Source organism: Cervus elaphus, chromosome 17 (genome assembly GCF_910594005.1).
Source record: "Cervus elaphus chromosome 17, mCerEla1.1, whole genome shotgun sequence".
NCBI classification, from domain to species: domain Eukaryota; kingdom Metazoa; phylum Chordata; class Mammalia; order Artiodactyla; family Cervidae; genus Cervus; species Cervus elaphus.
Window position 1 is genome coordinate 23,470,356 of NC_057831.1, and position 13,404 is coordinate 23,483,759.

Sequence of the window (13,404 nt, forward strand, 5' to 3'; positions counted from 1 at the left end):
GCAGCAGTCCTCAAAATGATTATAATGTGACAGTAACAATAAGGCTGTTTCTAGAATGTCCTGGGAAACCAAGATATGTATTTCAAGAGCTAAAGTATCCTCTGTTGTTATCAATTTACATGCAATTAGATTTCAATTAGATTCCAATTTTTTAAGACAGACATGATAGAATTCTGTGAACTTACAAGAGGAAGTGAGAGCAACTGGTAACACTGCATATATAAAGAAGTAATTAAAGTAACAGCTTGATACCAGCCCGGGGCTTCTGAAGAAGCTGCACATGTGGGAAAATATTTGGTTGCAAATGTAGGGAGAAAAAAACAATACTCAAGAGTATTACCTTCTTTTTTTTTTCCTTCTCCGCATTTTCAGTTGTTAAAATTGGTTAAAGAAAGAAATGGCCTAGAAAAGAAATGACCGTTACTTTCTTTAACCAATTTAAAATTTTATCCAATTTTAACAACTGAAAATGGGAGGAAAAAAGTCTTATTTGAGAGTGTAACCTTCTTATTTTTGGAGTATTAGAATTACCTTTTATGAGATGAAAAAAGTTTTCAATTTTTTTAAATGTTCCTACCTAACAATTTTAACATTGGTAGTTTCATTTTAGTCTCCACATTTGGAGAAAATTTTACGTTCTCTTATAAGATCTAAGAATGGCAACTACTGGAACATGTACAAAACCATGTTGCGCTGATCTGGAGAGAACACTTTTCAAGAAAAGCATTATGGACCAGGCTATGCAAAGTCTTGGTGAGGAGCGTTTTCCGCAAGTCTTGTGATCAACTGTGGAAAAATAACTGGTTACTCTGACAGCTGAAACCTCAGAAGGTGTTGAAGAAAAAGTTCTTAGGGAAAAAAATACCAAAAGTGAGAACAATGTTGTTCTTCCTACTCACAGCAAAAGAGCGAGCAACAATTTTGTACATACACCTTGGAAAACTTCTCAAAACCATACCTACATTTCTAACCCTAACTTAAAAATTCCTGCTGTTATTCACGAGAAACTCAAGATCACCTAAATCGATAGAAGCTTTAATAATTACATGCAATAAACTATTCACAAAAAATCCAGGTACTATGCTTAGTGCAGTGTCTGTTACCCAAGTGCACAGTAACTACTAGCTTTGATGATTATTAGAATTAAGTATGCCTGCCTCCTGAACCATCTTCATATATAAAGAAAGCACAGTGAACTGACTGATAGCTATTAATATAAGAACTGTCATATAAAATTAAATTAACTCAGGCTAAAAAAACTACGAAAGTTTTAAAGATCCTCCAATAAGTTTATTTTGCAAACCTTTTGTATTTTGTTTACTGGTTTACACTGTAATAAAGAGAAAAATGTTTATACAGATACAATTTTGAACACTGAACTATTATCACATTAATATAAATTCAGATTTTTTTAAACTATTTATTTCATATTGGAGTTCAGCCAATTAACAAACAATGTTGTGATAGTTTCAGGTGAACAGCAAAGGGACCCGGTTGTACCAGATTTACTTTATTTTTAATTATTTTTAATTGACCTACAAATTGCAGCAGCTCATGAGTTTAGCTCTAAGTATTCTTGCCATCCTACCCCACTTTGTCACGGAGTCAGAAGGCTCTGAGATACACAAACACAACACATGTAAACAGACACAAACAAACCTTTTATAAACAAGTCTTTTATAATGTAAATAATTGTTCCTTGTTGAAACTTTTTATACCCAGTTCCTGTTTTTTCTGAAATTCGGATATTCACATTTATAGAGAACAATATTTAAAAAGCAAAGAGTATTTCTCTTTGAAAACTCAAGCAATTCTGACAGCAATATTTTTCTCACTGACCTAAAAAGAATGAAATATGGAAAGGGGAAAAAGAAATCACTGCAAATGATCAAAACATAAGGGTACTAAAAATATATATATTTAATAGGGGAGGGAGATATTTAAATTTAAAGTATGGATTCTGTTGAAAATATTGATGTTCAGTGATGTTTGAACAGTGATGTTTGCACTCATTGCCAAAACTTTCTCAATTAATTAAAATTAAAAATGTTGATTTTTTTTGTAGGAAGATACATTAATTCTTTGAAGTCAGAATGAAAGAACTGTCATTTAATTTCTATATAAAGACTGCTTGAATATACAAAGTATCAAATATAAACAGTAGTGTAAAAAGAAAATAAATTGGCAGAAATAATTATTCAACCAGGAGCAATAATTAAGACCACCATTTGAAAGATCTTCTATAAACAAAGAATGCAAAAATATTGTTATAACTTTTTACAGCAAAGAATTGAATTCCATCCTAATTCATTACTATTATACTTCTTTCTTCTTCAGTATTAGTGGACCCACATTATCTCCTGTCAATTCATTGTGTTTATTATGTGAACCATCACAGGCAGGAAACTAGAAAGGAAAAAATTGCAAATGTTATTTTTTAAATGAGTCAGTAAGTAGAAATACATTTGACATGCTCTTATAAAGAAAGTCCATTACTTTGGGAGAAAAAAAGCACATTAGATAGCTTTTCTGAGCAACAGATATATTCTATAGCTAACTACCTTCCAATACTATGGCAAACCTAACATTTAAATATTTCATTAGTTGGCAGATTTTAAAAGCTTTGGATGATTCCATACAAGTCAATATGATAATCTTAAAAGGGGATCAAAATAAGCTCCTATTTTGTATAGAGCTCTAATTCTGAACGCACCTTTTCAATTATTTTAAATTTTTTAAGGATGTAATTTAAATTCAAATTAAATTCTTTTATGTTTTCTCACTATAAAACTCATGCACACTATAATACTTTAAAAAACATTTTAAAATATATTTTTAAAAACTTACTCATAAGTAATAATTAACAATTTGGTATCTTTTTTCTCTATTTACTATGTGCAATCTTGTATTATATCATACTTTAATCATTCCTCTATTATCAGATATCTAGATTGTTTCTAAGGTTATTATAAATGATGCTATGATGAACATTATTGTACTTAAAGTCTCAAATAGCCTATGACCAAAGTAGCAGAAGAAAACACACTTCATCAACTACTTACAATGTATCATTCCAAACTCCTCCTCCTCGTCTATTTATTTGTTCTTAATTGAAATATAATTGATTTACAAATTGTCTTAAATACTGCTGTTTAGCAAAGTGATTCAGTTACACACATACATACATTCTTTTTTAAAAAATATTCTTTTCCATTATGGTTTATCATAGGATACTGAATAGTTTTCTATGCTGTACAGTAGGACCTTGTTGTTTATCCATTCTATATATAAAATCTTACATCTGCTAACCCCAACCTCCCACTCCACCCTTCCCCAACCCCCACCCCGCTTGCAATCACCAGTCTGTTCTCTGCCTTGATTCTGTTTCTGTTTCATAAGTAGGTTCATCTGTGTCTTATTTTAGATTCCATATATGATATTATATGGTATTTTTCTGTCTGACTTAACTTATATCATATGATAATCTAGTTGCATCTGCCAAATTCCTTTTTAATTTCCATAGTCAAAATCATCCATAATTACAGCTGCCATTCACTAGCTCATGCTACATAGGAGGCACAGTACTATACGTACATCATCTCACTAAATCCTCAAAAATTTCTGTGATATTTATCAGATTAAAAAAACTGACAGAGATTAAGGATTAAGTAATTTGCTCAATTAAGTTTCCGTGCTGCTCTAACTTTTCTAATGTAGGAAGTATATTGATCAGAAGAGGCAAACTTTAATTTAGAACAGGCTTTCAGTGCTGAATACTATGGAAAAGTCTCTCATCTCACAGAACCTCAAAACTGGGGATATAAGAAGCAAAACCATGTTAACTGCACACAATTTTAGTGTATGTGTAAATGGACATCTTACCGTCTTAGAACGCCAACACCTACAATAAGCTGCTTTAGTGAGGCACAGATCTTCGATGTTTATTTCATTCACCACTTTGGGATTTTCCTTTTGTATTTTAAGATTAATCAAGCTATCCTTCTGTTGCTTTTTCTTCGGGAGGAATGGACGAAGAGCAAGGTAGCCAAGTAGTGCAAGTACACCAAGGAAAGGCAATAACCGAAGCCATTCTGAAACTAAAAATACAGATTTGTTAAGAGTCTGAAAAAGGACTCAAATAGGGATGGACTGGGAGTTTGGGGCTGACATGTACAGACTGCTATGTTTAAAACAGATGACCAACAAGGACCTACTGTAAATACATTTTTAAGAAAATTTTTAAAAAGAACTTAAATAGCATGTCTCACCCTTCAGCTTATTCTTTACTTCTCACTTTAATTTCTTAACTTATCTGTAAAACTGTGAATAAATATCAAGGAACCAATACCTAGGACCACTTTATTTTATTTGTGGGCTACCTTGAGACTTTTGAAACTGGAAAACAAAGTTTTCAGAAATAAATCCTCTATCCAATACCCTATCTCATTATCCTAAGTATATCTGTGTTTAGTTTTATTTCAGGAATTACGATCACCATGATTATAAATAAAACTCAATTTTATATGTTTAGAAAACATTTCCACCATATCTAAAATCATACAACAGAATTTCCTGTAAACTATTTACCATTGATTTGTAATTTCAGACAGAATATGTCTTCAATGCTTTAATTTACATTTCTGGTAAGGCGTAGTGTGATTCCTATAGAAAAACCTAAATGTTGTGTAAAAGCTATTTTAAAGAGCTAGGTGAAATTTTCACATACTAAATAATCTCATTATTAGATACATCTTACTTCATAAGTATTCATTAAAGCCTTTTGTAGTACTCAGCACTGTTTTGGGGGATACGGAATATAAGTGACATAAATGAAATGTTCCCTATGTCTGCAGAGAGAAACACACCAAGGAGCCAAAATAAATATTTATATTTCAGCATGCATTTATCAAATGTTGGCTAGTATGCTGCCTCTGCTGGGTTCCATAGGGAATCCCTTCTGACCTTAAGAGTTATCACTTGTCATCATTCACTGAGTGCTAACCTGACACATTGCTAATAAGCACTACAGCTTAATGGAGAAAAAGAAAAATTGAAGGTCATATGCTAAGGTGTGCTAATAAATGTTAATAATAAATGAACAGATTATGCTAAGAGTGCGACTGTAATACCTCAGTTATTAAACATTGTGTTAAACAACTCAGTTTAGTAGGCACATTATTTCCATTTTTCATGTGGGTAAACTGGAGCTTAAGCAGGTCTAGCCCAGGACAGTAAGTACAAAGCCTGTTCTCAGTCACTATGAATGAAATTCAACAGAGCCAAAATTTTATCTCTTCTTCTCTCAGTAAAACTACTTTCCAAAGATAACTGTTCTTACTATTCAACGATTAAAAGGCTGGCTTAATACTAACTCTTCCAGAACGAAGCTATTTTTGAAAAAACACCATCCAAAGGTTTGTTATGAGCTCTAGATGACACAACCTATTTACATATGTGCATCACCTATAAGAGTGCGTGGCACAGAGAAGATAAACAGTGAATGGTAGTTTTTATTAAGATTATGAAGATTGGAAGCAGCTCCTCTGAAAAACATTTTGCCGACTCAACCTGACAATACTACATGGCAGAAATCTTTGGGGATATGATCTTTCAGTCACCAGAATGAAATTCTGTAAGGGTAAGATCTTGCCAGTCAGGCTGATCTGTGCTAGTCTCTTAACAAAAGTGGAGACACTCCACAGAAACGCTCTGAATGAATTAACATTCTGAAAATGACAAAGAACTGTTTCTTGGGGTGAAGGGTCTATCTATAGATCTTTGCTGTCCAAGATAGTAACCACTAGCCACACTGTTTTGTTTGGACCCAGGATTTTGTTATAATCAGATATGGTAAGATGACAGACATGTAGACAACTGCCTTGAAAGAAAAGTTTACTTACAATTCACAAGAGGGAACACAACAGGCCACCCATGACCACATAGGTAAGTATGAGGCTTGGTCAGGAGCAAGGTGAGAGGAAAGGGCCCAAGCCTTTATTGTGGTTTACAGAAAAGGCAAGGTAAGGCACAGTAAACAGTTTAGTATTGGCTAGCCTGAATAATTTCAGTGGGCTTTGGGCTATAGAGCTGGTCCCTAATTGTCTCATATCTGGCCTTGGGTGATTTAGGGCAGGGTAAATACTGCTTGGTAAGCGAGGGTTAGATAAAGGTGTTTGGAGTGTAGGCTTTGGATTGGTTGGTTTGCATGTGAAAAATTTGCTCACAAGCAAGTAGTTTACTATCTCTTGGCATCAGCTAGTCTAGGGAGGGAGCAAACCTCCCTGGCCAGCAAGGTCCCCAAGATGTCCAATTATCATAAAATATAGGACACAAAAAGCATGATTAATACATGTGGCTATTTAAACAAAGTTAAGCAGAATTCAAAACTTAGTTTCTAAGACACAGTAGTCGCATTTTAATGGCTCCAGAGCTATTATGTGTGGCTAGTGGCTACTATTGTTTGACCGCACAGGAAACATTTCTGTCATCACAAAAAGGCTTTTGGATGGTGCTGCTGTAAACCAAGTTTCCACAAAGCACCAGGTCTATGACATGGGAAGGCTACTCTGACAGTTTCAACACCCACAAATAGCCCATCCCTCTTGTACTTAGAGCCAGCCAAAGCTACTGATTACCTAGTGGCAGGTTTCCTGTGTCCTCTGCATAAGGAATTCCTTCTGTCTGCCATGCCTTTCTACTTGTGGTTGACCTGACTCATTTATATGGACCCTTAAAAACCAGGATCAAATACTGCCTTTCCAGAAGTCTTTCTCAATTTCACAAAGCAAATTAATCGCTCCTTCCTCTGCTTTCAAGCCTCTTTTCCTCAGTTTCTTCTATCATACTACTGTTCTCTGTTTACAAAGTTGATTCCGCCATAATCCTATAGGAAAAGGAGCTCCACTTCCTGGCACAAAGTAGAACCTCATAAATGTTTTGAGTGACTTAACGAATGAATGAATTTAAGTGACTTAATGAATGAATGAATGACATTTAGAGTGTAAATGTCAGTCCCTTTCTCACTCACATAATACTGTAATTATTTATTTACACTTATCTTCCAGGTCAGGCAATAAATGTCTTAGATTGTTATTGGCCCCAACATCCAGTATAGTATCTTGAACCAGTACATATTCAATAAATGTTTTTGAATGTAGTATAACACTAAGTATTATTATGTATACTACAAAACTTCAAAGTCTCAAGAGGTTGAGTAAATCAAAGTCAAAAAGTTAAGAGAATGAACATGTAAAGATGATAACCTTAACTTAGATTCTTAAGTTTAACATTCCCTATATTAACCTACAAATCTCAGGGAATAAACAGAATGCTGTTTTAAAATTTACTTCAGAAAATGTTGCTCTTTCAACACTTAATTCCTCGGTAAAACACTGTAGTAATACAGTGATGAAAAGTACCATTATTTCCTACAACAAAATAATTTATACAACAGTCTTATGTGGGAAAATTTACTTTTAAAGATGACAAACTTCAATTTAAGTACAGGAAAGATTATAAAGGAAAATAACAGCCTATAAAGCTCAATTAAATCATATAAATTATATTTGTTAGAGCTGATTTTTGGCAAATATAAAATACAGAATAAACAAGAAATTTTTTGAAAAAATTTAAGATTGGCTATTTCTTATGAACCTGTTTGATGTATATTGAGCTACGGCAGATATATTAGGTATTATAAAGGGAAATCTACTACCTACTAATTGTTAGGTTTAATGTGTACTTTGTACAGTACATTCTAAAATTGTTTAAGGATTATCAGAAATAGCACTTAATTTATAAAATCTGAAAATTTTAAAAAGTATAAAAAATAAAATAACTTGTAATCCCACCAGTCAAGAACTGGTAACACTGTTGCATTTCTATTTTGCTCTGTTTTTTCTTCCTTTTCAAAAGGTTGCATATAATGATCCCATAAAAATAACACTGGTAACTTGATTGTTGATAATTTCATAAATATTTTCTAAAGTATCAATATGGGTAAAACATAGAAATGACTTCACTTCTGAACTATAGAAAGATGAAAGTAAAATATTTTTAATGGATGGCTTTACTATTACCACTTAAAGACTATTTAGGACCAAACGGCCAATAAAATGAAATTAATAATCAATTAAAAAAATCTTTTTCCACTCACTACTATAAATAGAACAGTGTCCCAATATCTAGAACATTGCCTGTCCCGTACTACATGCTCAACAAATACTTGATGACACGAGGAATTCTAAATTGCAGAGTGGTTACATGGAAGAAAATGTTTTAAATGACATCAAAATTGTTCTCCATAAAAGCTTTTTAATTACACTGACTTTTAAATTTAGTTGTTCTACCTCAGAAGAGGGGAAAAAACTTTTACAACTTACAGTAACTATGTAAATATCTTCCCAAATTCTCAAAAATAAGTTTTCTGAAATAAAATAATTTTTTAAAAATAAACTTTATTATTTACATGTTAATAAAGGCAACTCTTTAGCTTGAACTTAATCATTTATTACACTTTCCTATTAAGAAAATTCATCTTCTGTTCCATTTCTTTAAAAAAAAAAAAAATGAGGTAAATTTACATACAATGAAACAAACAGATCTCAGGTGTTTAGCTCTGGGCTGTGTCAAGTAAAGACTGTTGTAGCCTCCACTGAGGGCCTTCCCAAGTGGCGCTAGTGGTAAAGAACCCGGCTGCCAATGCAGGAAACACAAGCATTTGATCCCAACTAGTTGCTTTAGTCATGTCCAACTCTTTGGGACCTTATGGACTGTAGCTTGCCAGGCTCCTCTGTCCATGGGATTCTCCAGGCAAGAATACTAGAGTGGGTTTGGGCTTCTGGGGTAACTGGGCTGGTAAAGACTCCGCCTCCAATGCAGGAGACCCCAGTTCAATTTCTGCGTTGGGAAGTTCCCGTGGAGAAGGGATAGGCTACCCACTCTACTCAAGTTTTCTTGGGCTTCCCTGATGGCTCAGACAGTAAAGAATTCACCCACAATGAGGGAGACCTGGGTTCGATCCCTGGGTCGGGAAGATCCCCTGGAGGAGGAAATGGCAACCCACTCCAGTATTCTTGCCTGAAGAATCCCCATGGATAGAGGAGCCTGGCAGGCTACAGTCCATGGGGTCACAAAGAGTCAGACACAACTGAGTGACGAAGAACAGCACACAGCCCCCTTCCAGTCTATCTCCCCACCACTGATTCCTATAGACAAAGGCTTTTTATAAAATTTTTGAGATTCATGGAGAATCCCAGGGACGGGGGAGCCTGGTGGGCTGCCGTCCATGGGGTTGCACAGAGTCGGACACGACTGAAGCGACTTAGCAGCAGCAGGAGATCAGTAAATCATTCTTTATTATCACTAATCAGTACTCCATTCCATGAATATACCATAATTTGTTTATCCACTCTCCTGATGGTGGGTACCTGGGCTGCTTCCAATTTGGGATTATTATGAATAAGGCTGCTATGAACATGCTTGTATAAGTCTTTCTGCGGATATATGTTTTCAATTCTGTTCCACTCCTTAAATTCTTTGCTCAAAATTGGTCCTTTCTAGAGCTAATCCTCTTGAAAGGGTCAGCTTTGACATGTTTGTGTTACTCTGGGAAAAATATTACAGTCTAAGGATTCATTGCTTTAAGAGTAAAACCATTACATTTCAAAGAAACTACCTTTTTAAGTGGGGAAGAACTACTATATTCAAAGTTTCACAACTAGCTTTTAAATCTAGAAGTAAACTTTTCTGACTTTTGAATGGGAAGCTTTTTGTTATTCTATTTTAAAAGGTTGTATGACACGGAGAGCTTTTTTAAAGGTTAATATATTTGAATACAATATACTTTCAAAGGGGGAATTATACTAATTTACCTTAAAAGCCTCACTCTTAACAATGTAACCTAAACAAAGATAGGTTTTTGACAAAGTTGTTTTTGACAGGTAAGGGCTGTCTATAAATACTGTACAGTAATTAAGGATCTCCAAGTGTTCACTAAGAATGCAGAGTCATCATGAGAGAGTCAATTGCTTTAAAACACCAATGGATCTAAATAGGGAAGGAAAAACAGGCAACAATAATGTGAACTGTAACATTTTTTTTTGTTCTAATTATCATAGAGAATAAATGAAAATATTTTTGATCTGGTAGACATTTTAAACAATTTATTTTGAAAAGTTATCTACCAGGTTTTTATTTCAACAAAAAAAGGTCTAAGATGGATCCTAAAAGTAGTTCATTCAAGACATCCAAATGTCATTAACAATTACAATCTAATCAAGAGAGGCAGTTCAGAGAGGAAATTTGAAGTTTTTCTTCCATAGTGCTCCAAAATAGATTCTGCAGCTGTTATATTATCATTGTCCAGTGCAAAGCAGACTGTCTCATTTTTTGTAAAGTAATTATTACAAACATCATTTCCTAAACAAATGGCTATTACAATGAGAACTAAAACGCAGACACACTAATGCGACAGGTTAAATATGCACTATAAAGATATTTATCAGAGTTGGCATTATTTCTGAGAATCATTCTTCACATTAAGTATTTAAGAGCGTCACAGAAGAAACTACTATATTTTATTTATTCAAGAGGGAAAAGGTTTAGGTTGAGCTTCCTTAATGCCTTAATAGGAATTAAATATTTGTGGACAGAATTTCTTGAGAGGGAAAAACAAAAGTTTGAAAGTCTTCTAGTCATTAAGTCAAATATCATACCTTCCAGTCTCCTTCAACTACACTCTATTTACAGAAAACTTTACTATAAAACCAGCCACAATCAGAATCAACACACATAATTAAGGTTAAACTGGGTTCACCCTGGTGGCTCAGGGTAAAGAATCTACCTGCAATGCAGGAGCCGCAGGAGACCTGCGTTTGATTCCTGGGTTGGAAAGATCCCCTGGAGAAGGAAATGGCAACCCACTCTTGCCTGGAGAATCCCATGGACAGAGAAGCCTGGCAGGCTACAGTCCAAAGGGTGGCAAAGAGTTGACTTAGCATGCACAGGTTGGCATGGGAATAAGGGGATTTTTTTTCTTTCTTGACTGCTAAAAACTCATCAGTTAATTTATGCAAATTATTAAGAAAGTAAGTTGGCAACTGGGAACAAATGTCACAAAATGATTGTATCCTTTTGACATATTGCCATTTACTGAATACATTTAAAGGTGTACTTTAAAGAAAGAAAAAAATAATTGGTATAGGGCTACTTACCCACTGAACATTATGAAAATACATATATTAAAAACATTCAAAACTTCCAGCTGCAGGGGAATGGTTAGACCTACTGTGATGTAAAAAAATAAGGGGAGAAAAAGTAAAAGTTTTACATAATTGCTGTAATCCATCAGAATAAACTAGTAAATTCAAAAGAGGACTAAGATGGTTACAAACACTAGATCTGAAAGCTTTTTCATCTTATATCACTTTATGTTGCTCCTTATGTGTAGATTTCTTAGTGTTTATTACTGTTACCACTCTTTCTGTTCAATTACATGCTTTCTGTCAAACCTTTTAACACCTAAAAATGTTACATTTTCACAATCCATTTGTCAACAAAGCAAATGTCCGTGATTATTATTTAAAGAATCTCTAGATTTAGAAGTAGATTTAGATCTAGTTTACCATATCTTACCTATCCACCACCAGACACTGCCTGTTGTTTTTATAAATCTCTGAGAAGGGATAGCTCTCAAAGCACCCTGTTAAGGTAAAGTATTCTCTAATTTAAAAAATAATAAATAATTCCTTTAACATGCAACTAAAATCCATGTTCAAATAACTATCACTAACTTGGCCCTAGTTGTCTTCTGATCTACCTAAAGTACATCTTATTTTTCTTCTTCCTGTCAGCCTTCCAAATACTGCATTTTAAGTCAGCTACCATAGATCTCTGAACTGCTCCAGAAACAGCCCTATTTACCTCAAAATTATCTTAATTCATGCTTACATTCCCTGGTAATCAGTCAGAACATATGAGTTCAATGTTAGCTTTATCAATAACCGGCTTCCCCACCCTCCTCCCCCGCCATCCCCACCCTCCTCCCCCGCCATCATCCTAATCAGTCCCCGAGTCTGGTTTACCCATATCTCACTTGCATTGTAAAGCTCAGAACCCAACAAAATCTTCCAACTTTTGGCTGCATTCTGGAAATGTTCATCTTTTAGATATGAAATCCCGCGCTATGGGTTCTATTTTGTAAATTAGTTAAGTCGCTCAGTCGTGTCCGACTCTTTGCCACCCCGTGGACTGTAGCCCACCAGGTTCCTCTGTCCATGGGATTCTCCAGGCAAGAATACTGGAGTGGGTTGCCATTTCCTTCTCCAGGGGATCTTCCCGACCCTGGGATCGAACCCACGTCTCCCGCATTGCGGGCAGACGCTTTAACCTCTGAGCCACCAGGGAAGCCCTCTATTTTGCAAAGGAGGGGACTTAAGTGCAAATGTTACATGTCACCAGTAAATTTCACTTTCTAATTTTTTGTCTGTCATACTAGCAAAAGTATCTTTCCTCCAACTCGAGTAAACTAAATTGCTTCCAGGCCCGTAGTTACGGTGATGGCCCCAAATGACCTCGTGACAGGTTGACTCTCCCCTATGGAACTGGAATTTTCTAATTTTGTTAGTAAATAAAACCACCACATACATATCATGTGTATGTGTGTTTCTCTCTCACAGTCACACCCACACTATGTGGGGCAAACTCAGCCAAGAGCTGGGATGGCCTGATACACAGAGGCTTTGAGCCTTGGATAACGACGGCTTTTCCTGCTTTAAAATAAACAGGGAACATTGCAGGGAGCGACGGAGATGAAAAAAATGGGCCTATTCCCAACTCAGCACCTTCTCTGCAAAAACCCGGTCTCTCAATACGGAAAGACACTGCAGACAGACACGAGGAGAAGCACAGGCGGCCGCTAAGTCCCAAGATGTGGCCTCACAGACACTCCGAGGATGCAGTGTGAGTGGGGGCGGTGGTGCCCTGCTCAGACCTGTCCGACTCCTTGCGAAACCACGGACTGTAGCTCACCAGGCTCCTCGGTCCACGGGACTCTCCAGGCTAGAAAGCCGGAGTGGGATCCCAGGTCACGCGCCACCCGCCAGGCTCCGCCCCGCCCCTCGGCCGCAGGACTTTTAGATGCCCGCCCCCACCCTCCGCCTGGGGAAGCTTGCAAGGATGGGGACTGGCTGAAGGCTGGGATTACCTGTGAGTCGGGCGAACCCGGTAATACTCTCGGGCACTGGAAGCCGCTTCAGATACGCGGGGAGCTGCACCTTTACGATGCGGGCCACGCTCTCCAGCACCATCCTGGCCAGCGGCGTCCGCTCCTCGCCCGACTCGCGCGGCTCTCCGGCGGAGCTGCTGCGCCTGCGCCGAGAGCGGAAGCGGCCGACCGGCGCTCCC

At 36.3% G+C, this 13,404-nt stretch overlaps 1 protein-coding gene across 1 annotated transcript; it reads right to left on the reverse strand.

The window, feature by feature from the left end:
* Positions 1-1,268: 1,268 nt before the first annotated feature.
* On the reverse strand, positions 1,269-13,339 carry CISD2 (CDGSH iron sulfur domain 2). The gene is made up of 3 exons (XM_043870727.1): positions 13,205-13,339; positions 3,883-4,097; positions 1,269-2,406 (listed from the first exon to the last, which is right to left on the reverse strand). The coding sequence occupies exons 1-3, from the start codon at positions 13,305-13,307 to the stop codon at positions 2,317-2,319; spliced, it is 408 nt and encodes a 135-aa protein (XP_043726662.1). The 5' UTR covers positions 13,308-13,339; the 3' UTR covers positions 1,269-2,316.
* Between the last annotated feature and the right edge of the window lie 65 nt (positions 13,340-13,404).

Bases quoted from the DNA above. Each gene is read 5' to 3' on its own strand.
- CISD2 (XM_043870727.1), bottom strand. From the start codon at position 13,307: ATGGTGCTGGAGAGCGTGGCCCGCATCGTAAAGGTGCAGCTCCCCGCG. The intron at 4,098-13,204 runs GTAATCCCAGCC...CTGTATTTTTAG, and splicing joins CGGGTTCGCCCGACTCACAG to TTTCAGAATGGCTTCGGTTA. The intron at 2,407-3,882 runs GTAAGATGTCCA...TTTCCTTTCTAG, and splicing joins GGTGTTGGCGTTCTAAGACG to TTTCCTGCCTGTGATGGTTC.